General features: G+C 56.2%; 1 protein-coding gene across 2 annotated transcripts; it reads right to left on the bottom strand.

The window, feature by feature from the left end:
- Positions 1-565: 565 nt before the first annotated feature.
- Positions 566-8633, bottom strand: Skor1 (SKI family transcriptional corepressor 1). Of its 2 annotated transcripts, none has more exons than XM_076848659.2 (9): positions 8611-8633; positions 6090-8289; positions 4968-5058; positions 3931-4038; positions 3391-3462; positions 2004-2078; positions 1704-1778; positions 1135-1200; positions 566-660 (listed from the first exon to the last, which is right to left on the bottom strand). In XM_076848659.2, the coding sequence occupies exons 1-9, from the start codon at positions 8631-8633 to the stop codon at positions 566-568; spliced, it is 2805 nt and encodes a 934-aa protein (XP_076704774.2). The 2 variants fall into 2 exon arrangements, with proteins under 2 accessions (XP_076704774.2, XP_076704775.2); XM_076848660.2 differs by having other exon boundaries at positions 566-657.
- Between the last annotated feature and the right edge of the window lie 761 nt (positions 8634-9394).

The raw sequence follows: 9394 nt of genomic DNA, 5'->3' as shown, positions 1-9394 counted from the left end.
GGGATGCAAAGGGGACTGGAAGTAGGTCCAGGAGAAGAAAGAAAAACAACTTAGAGTATAAATAAAAAGTGAATCTAATACTGAACCAAGAGACTCACAGTACATTATATCCATTGCACATAGCCACTTAGTCATTAGGAACAAGAGAGTGGACGGGACTGGGAGCGCGGGGCCGGCGCCAGCGAAGTCGCTACATTGTATTCACAATTGGGGTCCGAGGCTGTACGCGGGCTGGGTGGGGGGTGGAAGATGTCCTCCCTCTTCCCTCCTCCCACCACCCCGTGGGTCCAGTTAACCCCTTGAGGTCCGATGCCCTGGAGTTCAACCGAGGGGCTAGGCGGTATTTACACTTGGAAACTGAGCCGGGGCCCTGGACCCGGACGCCCGGGAAGGTCCGGACAAGACCTGGCGCCCGGAAGGAGGACCGGCGGACTGGCGGACGGGCGGCTGTATTTACATCGGTCGGGTCCGAATGGCTTGTTCCTCGCTCTGGGCCGCCGGGCAGCGGGTATTTACAAGAAGGAGCAGCATGGCTTGAGGGCGCGTGGGCGCGGCCGGGCCGGCCCTAGGGTAACAGTGGGGGCTTGAAGGAGCAGTTGCCAGTGCAGTGGCGGGGCGTCAGCATCTTGCAGGAGAAGTGGTGCAGGGCGTCGTGGGCTTCTAGGGAAGAGAGTGGTACCAGCCACGTTGGCCGCCGCGCTTGCCTCACCTGGCCTCTGCAGTGCACCGTCCCACTCCCCCCACCCGACTCACCCTTTGGGCTCAGGGGTTCTCAACCGACCAGATCAGAAAAGATAGAGGAGAGAAGCTGGTGATTCAGAATCATCGCTCTGGTTAAATAGCCCCATTTTATAGAAAAGGAAACTGAGGCGCAGAGAAAGAGGGATCGACTTGCCCAAGGCCAGAGTTGGACCACAAGGCAGATTTTCTGATACTTTCTTCTTACCCTACTCTTCTAGAATAATTTCCCCCATTACAATCAATTCCCACTCCTCTCTTCTGTTTCTGATTCATGTAGACCTTAGCCTTCCCCCTTATTAGCCTCGTCATCCATCCATCCATCCATCCATCCATCCCACAGTACAGCCAGCCCCCTGGTAGCGGTGCTATCTTTGTTTCGGGGGGGTTTCGCACCTTTTAATTTCTGCTGTATGGCGTAGCGCGCCTTCCGCTCCTGGTCAAGTTCGTTACATAGAGTATCTGGAAGACATGGAGGATTGGTGAGGAAACGCAGACCACCTTCGGTCGGGGTCACAGTCAGGGCTACATCCCTCCCCTTGGCGCGGCCCCTCGCAGAAACAATTCTGGGGACAGGGGGAGGGGGCACCAACACTCCAAACTGCAAACTGACAGAGGGAGGAAATGGCCTGGGATGGCGCTTAAAGGCAGACGGATCTAACCAAAATTAAAGCAAACTTAGGCATTACTTCCCAGGTAATTTTACGCCTCGATTTTTAATTTAGAAACCATGGAAATTGCCGCGATAAGAAGTTCAATCACTCCATGTAATGATGCCTGCAAGCCGTTTGCTGGGCTCGCTTGCCATTCTGAGGCTAATCAGAGTATACAAAGGATATTAAATAAAAAAAATAATTGTTAAATTACCTTCAATTTAAATCCAAATGACTGAGCCAACATTGCGGCTCCTGCCAGACGAGAGGCAGTTATGGCCCGTGCACGCGCTCACCTGACTCCCGTCTTACCTCTGACAATTTGCAGCTGTTGCACCATTTCTTCTCGATAAGCCAATTCCCTCTTCATTTGATCCTGAAAATTATCTGTGCAAATTGATTAAGTGAGAGCTGTTATGCACAGCCTTCCCCCTCAGCTCCACTTCCCCACTCCCTCCCATCTTCACCCCTACCCCCACCCCCACCCAGTCCTATGCCTAGCTGGAAACAGAGGGAAACAGAGTTCTTTCCCTCTAGCCACCTGCCTGTACCCCATTCCGAGGGCAGGATAGGTTGACAGTGTTGAGATGAGTTGAGGAGGGATGGAAATACCTTTGAGACTCTGAAATTCTCGCTCCAGCTTCTTTCGGAGATCCATTTGCTCCAGGAGCAATTTTTGCAATTCTTCTGTGAATGGGAGAGTGGGAGGTAAGGGAGGGGAATGGAGAACTCTAGGGACCCATTAGGCATTGAGGTCTTGCTCTGGCTAATAGTCCTAGAACCTTAGTTGGTATACAGGCCTTCAGAACTCTAGCTTTCCCATTCCAGTCCAAAGGATTTGAGTGAAGATTCAGGGCTAAGTGGGTAGGATGCCCTGGCGAATCAAATTCAGGAGGGTGGAATTCGTTTTGGATTCCTAGACCCTGGTTCCAGGAAATGACTGGGTTGTCATCTGCTTTAAATTGTTCCTAACTCCCTAATCTTAGAGGATGACCCACAAAAACCTTATTTCCCACTTCAAATGACAGTTCTAATCCCTTCTTTCAATGCAAATCAGGGAGAATGTGGTCAAAGCCTTGGACAGCTTTCCCAGAGAAATAGACATACTTAATAACAGTTTAGTTATAATATAAGATGTCCATAAGAACCCTCATATAAAGCACCAATGATTGTGAAGGTAATGACAGAATCTATAACTAGGAAAAATGGAAAAAGCTTGTGTTCCTTCCCCCACCAATTTCCAAGATCATTCATGGACTGTGGAAAACACTGTTTAGTGCCCTCAGAAGCCACTTCCAGACAAGTGGAAGGGGAGGCTGCCCTAGCCATGGGGCCAATAGTATTTGAGCCCTCCACATGAAGAGGTTCCTCTGAAACATAGCAATGGAAGATGGACAGGCAAAGTGGGGTTTGAGACTCCCTTCCTCTATGCTTCAAGCCAACTTCTCCCCCTTGGAGGCAAAGCAACCCTGGGGGTCCCATTCTGCAAACAAGCTCCATCTTCACAGAAATAGTTGTATGTTAATTCCAGGGAAAGTACTGTAACCTCTCACCTGTTCCTAAAATAAATGCCTCTTTGTAATCTTACTTTCAAAAAAAAAAAAAAAAGGAGGAAGAAGAAGAAAGAGAAACAACCTCCTGTTTTTCCATGGAGTTTGGGAGACCCACACTATCCTGTCTGATGTTCACAAACATTGAGTTCTAAGAATCATTGCTCATTTCTCTTTCTCACTGGGCTATTCAAGACTGTCTCAGGCCTTGGGAACCTACATTTCTAATAACCTACAGGGGCTTGTTCATTCCCTACCCACCTATACACATATACCTCTCTGCCAGGATGTGTTCAGAGGATTATCCTTTCTACTTAATGAAATAAAAATTCAACCTCTCTCCCCAATAACAAGGTCTTCCCACATACCCACTACAGCAATTACCTCCTCTCTACAGGAGGGGCCCATCCCGGCAAGCACAGTGTACCATTTCACAGATTTCACCTCACCTCTGGCCAGGTTTTCAATATCTTTCTCCACCAGCTGAGTTCCTGTGACATCCAAGGTAAGCCCTTCTTCGCCTGGGATACAGGGGGAGGTAAGAAGGATTTTGTCTCGGGAGAAGGCTTGAGAGGGGAGGGGTGAGTATCCCGGGAACTGTACCAAGTCTTGGACCTACTCCAGACCCTTCTGCCTTTAGAGGAGGCAGTTACAAGCGGTCAGCACTACACACCTTCCAAGCTATCATTTTAGGGAGTAGGAGAGTGGGCCCCAGGGAGATAGGCTATCCTAGGGAAGGAAATGCTTTGATCTATTTCAGATGGGTGAGGTGATCTCTCCATTTCCTCTTAGTATGTCCACTACCCTTATCGGAAAAACCCCAAAGGGGGTAGCTCTGGAACCTGGCCTGCATCTCCCCTGCAACATTTAAATAGTAAGTGGCAGCCTCTTGCTCTTGATTGAAACCGCCTCACAAGCCTGTGGAAACCTGTGCGACGTGGGTCCCACAGCCCAGCGGCGAGTGGGGCTCAAAGAATCTCAGTGCTCACCTCGGTCTGTATTTGTGGGACTTGGCTGGGAGATACTCCTTTGGTCTGAATAGGATTTCCTCGTTTCCAAATCATCGGCGGTCGAGTGATTGTCTTCCTTATCTGGTTCTTAAAGGCAATAAACCGAGTTTCAAGGAGAAGCAAAGAAACTGTGACCCCGATACTGCCAGCACTGCCGCGGTTGGGGCGCCCAAGCCCTAATTAAAAACGTGGTGGCCGCCTCTGGTTCCCGACTCCGAGCCCAGGCGCGCGCCCTGAGGCTTTGGGCAGGGTACTCCCTCCCCCCGCACATGGTCTGCTAGTCTCGCGGCTTCACGCCACTCCCCAGCCCCTCGAAAAAGAGCAAGACGAGCAGCCCAGCCCACCAGGGACGGGCGACCTACATCGCACGCAGATACTGGGGCACCGCGAGCGCGCGTGGCCGCCGGGTCTGTCCGCGCGATTCCCGCGGAGATCGCAGCCCAGGCAGCGGCCTACCGCGTAGTGTGGTGCGTCAGGAAATTGTACTGGGCTTGGCTGCCTTCGCTTGCCCAGATTTCCAAGACCCTCCTCTGCTAGCAACCTGGCCTGAGCGCAAGTGCAGGCTCCCCCGCCCCCCACGGTGGGCCGACGCTTCCGGGGTATCCAAGCGCAGCCAAGCTAGCTCATCCTTCGCCCAGACCTGGCCTGGCCACCGGGAACCCTGAAGACCAACACACTTGCTGAATAAATGAGAGAACCTGAAGGAGATGCAGGCGTGATTTTTTTTTTTTTTTTTTTTAAGATTTTAACCCTCGTACGAGGTGTACTGGAGCATGTGTGTATGTGTGGTGGAGAAGGTAGGTTGGTACTGTTTTTTTAAGTAATCAGCCCATGGGAGTTGTTAGGAGTTCTCAGCTTCCCTTTTCTTTCATTATTTTTCTTTCCTTCTCTCTTTCTTTCGCTTTTTCTGTATCTCTCTTTCTGCCCTCGGCTTCCCTCGCTGGCCTCTTTTGGGCCGGCCCTCTATTCGCACCCCCTCCCCTATCACAGTGGCCAGAGGCCTTGGAAGGCGTTACCGTGGGCCTCGGGGGTGCAGAGGTAGGAGGCAGTGGGCCCCAGCGCCGCCGCGGCGCTCTTCACGTGCTCATCCCTCTCTGGCGCGTACACCTGCTGCGGCCGAGAAATGACAAGCGATTAGGGGGGGGGGGGTCCTGGCGGCTGCCGGAAACCGCCCAGTCCCACCCCGCAGCCAACAGGAAACTCCTAGGAGGTAGGGGAGGGTAGCTTGCCGGGGGACCTAAGGGCAGGGGTAGCGGGGATGCACGTGGCGCACCCTTGTGCCCTTGCGCCCTTGGAGGCTGTCACTGTTGTAGATTCAGGTAATTATTAGCCCTCTCGAAAAAATTACTCGAAACATGAAGAGGTTCCCAAGCCAAAGGCCATCCAAAGCCGCCCTGATTCTCTGCACTCGCCTCATTCCCCCCATTTCCCCTCCTGCCCAGGCCTGGGTCCTATCTTAGGCATAAATGATGCTTTCGCATCCGGTTAATGATTTCGTGTTTTAATGAACCGAATGGAAATGTATAGGTGTGCGCACCCACTTTCAGGAAGGCCAGTGATTCCGGCCTAGCCACAACCTGTTCCTCCAGCCCCAGCCCTGCCAACCTTAGAACCCCCTTGCGCCCGGCACACGGTCCAGAGACAGTTTCCCAGCATCAAACCCTGTGAACGGTTCCTAATGAGACAGTGTGAAGAGACTCGGAAAACTGCTGGTTGGGATGACGGAAGCTTCCTAGGACTCAGTACTGCTAGGATCCGAAATGGGGGAGAGGACACCCTCTCCTCTCGCTACCCACTAGTTCTCCTTGGAGTATTAGAGCGTTTCTCTCTTGGATTAAGCCCCTCTCTCTCCCCGTTCTTCCTCTATAACCCTGTTATTTCTCTCTTTCTGGTGTCTGGCAATCTCTGCCGGTCCCCATCCTCACGCCCAGCAACAAACACAAAGCACACGCACTCCCCAGGCTTGCCCCCGATCTTCCGAAACCTCACTCAGGGCCCCAGGACCCCAGTTCCACAGCGAGCCCAAGGCTAGGCCTGCCGGGAGCAGCCGGGACTGCGGCACAGAACTTGGGGTGCTTTACATGTGGGTGGTGGGGTAAAGGGGTAGGTGCTACCGGCTGAGCGGTCTCTGAGCTCACCTTGGCTGTCGTGGGGCCTCCCAGGGGCCCGCAAGACTCTCGAAGCTCATAGCCGCCGCTTGGCGGGCTTCTCTCAGGTCTTCGCACCACATCATCCGCTGCCAGGTCACCAAATGCAGACCCGCCAGCTGGGGGAGGCCCGAGGCGGCGCCGGGGCCGAGGGCTACCGCCATCGGGAGAGTCTGTGGGGCCATCTGCGCCTGAGGAAGCAGCAGAGAGGGGTCCAGTGGGCTGGTCCCCGTCTGGGCCACCTCCCGCGCTGAGCGCACTAGGTTCGGTCTCGTCCTGGGCACCCTCATCGTCGGGGAAGCGGTTGGATTCCACATCCACCTCCGGCTCGTCCGCGGTGTCCACGTCGGGCGAGGCGGAATGGTAGCTGGAGCTGCCCTCGCTCAGAAAATCTGGGCTCACGTAGCCGCCGCCTGTCCCCGCGCCTGGCCCTGGCCCACGAGCAGGCCCCGCGCTGTACACCTCTCGGGCGCTACCATACAGCTTGGCAATACTCTCGGTGTCCTTGACCACAGGTCGGAAGGCAGACACGTAAGAGCCCTTGCGTGCTGGCGGAGGCGGTGGAGGGGCCAGGGGGGGCAGGGGTGGTGGTAGTGCCTCGTCAGCGCCGTCCTCGTCCAGGGGCCCGCGGGACAATGCACTCGGGCAGCGCTCCTCAGCTCCGAGGCCGCTGTCCTTGGCTGACTCAGCACCGTCCAGGGACTCTGGGCCGCCGCCGCCAGCAGCCGCAGCCGCTGCCGCCGCTGCCGCTGCTACAGCAGCCGCTACGGCCTTTGCTTGGCTCTGCGCGGCGGGGTAGGGCGGCACCGGGAGACTGCCTGCAGCTGGCCAGAACATGGGGAACGTCGGGTACACAGTGGCGGCGGCCGCCGCTGCAGCTACCGCCGCTGCATCCTTCGCTGCCCCAGAAGGTTGATGCCCCCAGAACATGGTGCCGCCGCCCGGGCCGGCCCCTGCTCCTGGGGGCAAGTGGCCGGTTCCCGGGCCACCTGCACCGGCACCAGTGCCCGCGCCGCCGCCGCTCCCAGTGCCAGGGCCGCCCTTGGGTTCACCTGCACCCAATACTGGGTCGTCCTTTTTGGGGCATAGGCCGAAGGCCGTGGGAAAACCATAAGGATGAGGGAAAAGTGGCGGGGGCAGCTTTTGCAAGAGGCCAAAGCCTTTGCTGGGCACCGGGATCACGGGGTAGCTACGTACACCTGCGCTGCCACCTGGCCCTCCAGGACCTGTCGGGCCGCTAGCTCCTCCCGCCAGGCCAAGTCCGCGCTGTGGGTGGGGAGGAGGTGGACCCGGAGGCCCGGCCGCCTCATCTTCACCACAGCGCAGGCTTTTGTGGGGCGGTGGGCCTGGGGCCATTTCGGCGCACCCTGGACCCCCGCCACCACCGCCACCAGTTCCACCCTTCCCTTGACCACCGGACCCGCCATTAGCGCCTCCTCCGCCACCTCCTTGCAGCGAGAAGGTCCGCTTGCGCGTGCCACCATTAAACATAGCCTTGACGTCCTCCCAAGCGTGGCTCAGTTCGTCTGTGGCCGACTTGTCACTGAGTTTGAGGTGACGACGCCACGAGTTGAAGTTGGCGGCGTCGGGCTGAGTATACTTGGCATCGGGTGTGCGGTGCGAGTGGAAGATGAACTTGTTAGGCGAGAAGTACATGCTGCAGTAGCCGCACTTGATGCACTTGGCACGCGAACTGTTGTAACGCGCAGGGATGAAGCTGCCACGCGAGCCCCAAGCACACTCATGCACCACATCAAAGGCGAAGTTCTCGGGCAGTTTGGGTGGTTTGTGCTCGCCCAGGAATGACTTGCACAGGCGTTCGGCCTCGCGCTTGGTGATCATGCCGCAGCGGCGCGAGGAGATGGGCATGGCCCCGGCCCGACGTAGAATCTCCAGCTGCACCGGCGTACACTGCACGCACGTGATACCCAGAGCCACTCGTCGGTTGTGGATCTCATTGTAGCTGTAGTTCTTGAGAAGAGTGTTGGAGATTTGCGCCAGGCACAGGCGCTCCTGGCCGTCGATGACAAGAGACACGATAGGCACCCCATACAGCGACGTCTCTCCCACCTGGTTAGGTTTGAGGGCGCTGGAGCCCGAGTAAGGCTGCAGCTCCTGTTTGGAGTTTGGAGAGGAGCTGCCCTCGCGCCCCGGCCCCAGCTGAGTGGTGAGAGCCTCCATGCCGCCGCTCCTAAGAAATAGAGAAAGCAGAGAGCAGATGAGCCATTTTCAGCGCCTTCGCCTAGTCTCGGGCCCGCCCAGCTGGGCGCGCCAAGTCGGGCGCACCGAAGGTATTTGGCAGTGGGGATTCAAGCTCAGTAGTTCCCAGAACGGGCGCCTTTTGTTATTCAGACCCATGGTGGTGCTGGAACTAAAGCCCCTGGGGTTTGAGATAGGAGAAGGGGTAATGAAGACCTCAGAAATGCCCCAGCTGCAAGAAACCCAATTCCTCTTTTTTTTTTTTTTTTTGGATTGGGAAGGAAGTGGGACCCAGAGATGGAGAGTGACTTGCCCAAGGCCACACAGCAATGCCATTGTGAAGTCCAGGCTTTCTGGCGCCCAGATCCACGGCGCCTTCAGCCACCCTCGAAACCTGCCCTGCCGGCCCGGGTCCTGAAGCCCGGACTTCGGGGACGGTGGCCCCTCTGCTCAGTCGCGCATGCACATGGGCGGGAGGGGGCAGTGCGAGGAGCGGGGAGGCGAAGGAGGGGCGGACACTGCCCAACTCCAGACTGCAGGAGGTGGGGTGGGGGAGAAGGAGGAGGAACCCAGGGCTGCTTGGGAGGGGGAGAGACAGAGGCGACCGCTGTTCGTGGTGCTGAACCCTACCCTCTTCAAACCAGGCGCCCAGACCCAGGGCCACCCCCACTGCACCTAGCTCGGCGCTGGCCGTTTTCCTGGGACAAAAGTGTGGGTTTCTACAAACCAGAGCTTCTCTTCTCACGCCTAGCACCCCGCGTTCATTGAGCAGAAAGATTCTGGCTGGATCTGTAAATGGTTTTCTTTTCGGCCGTCAGTGGGTCCAGGATTGTGCAATTCCTAACAACATTTCCTGCGTGTATAACTGTGCTCCAGATCAAAGCTAGTTTCCATCTGGGTCAGTGCATAGGACATAGAGGTTCTCAAAGAAGTTATTCAGAAGCCACTTTGCCTTCCCTTCCAATCTCCCACTTTCTGAGGTTTCCTCCTTCAGATGTGTCTTTCCCATTCAGGCCCCATCCAGGCTCCAGGAGGCCCCCGGCTGCTTCTTGTGCAGGCGATACTCTTCCCTGAGTATCCTTCAAGTCCCGCTGTCC

The sequence above is a fragment of the Callospermophilus lateralis genome, chromosome 3 (assembly GCF_048772815.1).
Source record: "Callospermophilus lateralis isolate mCalLat2 chromosome 3, mCalLat2.hap1, whole genome shotgun sequence".
Lineage (NCBI taxonomy): Eukaryota > Metazoa > Chordata > Mammalia > Rodentia > Sciuridae > Callospermophilus > Callospermophilus lateralis.
This window is presented reverse-complemented; position numbering and strand designations above follow the sequence as displayed.

What these genes read in the sequence shown, in the direction of transcription:
- Skor1 (XM_076848659.2), bottom strand. Translation starts at nt 8,633, where the DNA reads ATGGCATTGCTGTGTGGCCTTGG. An exon ending in CTGCACCCCCGAGGCCCACG is followed by an intron (nt 4,039 to 4,967) that starts GTAACGCCTTCC and finishes ATTGCCTTTAAG; the next exon opens with AACCAGATAAGGAAGACAAT. An exon ending in CATACAGCAGAAATTAAAAG is followed by an intron (nt 661 to 1,134) that starts GTGCGAAACCCC and finishes TCTCTTCCCTAG; the next exon opens with AAGCCCACGACGCCCTGCAC.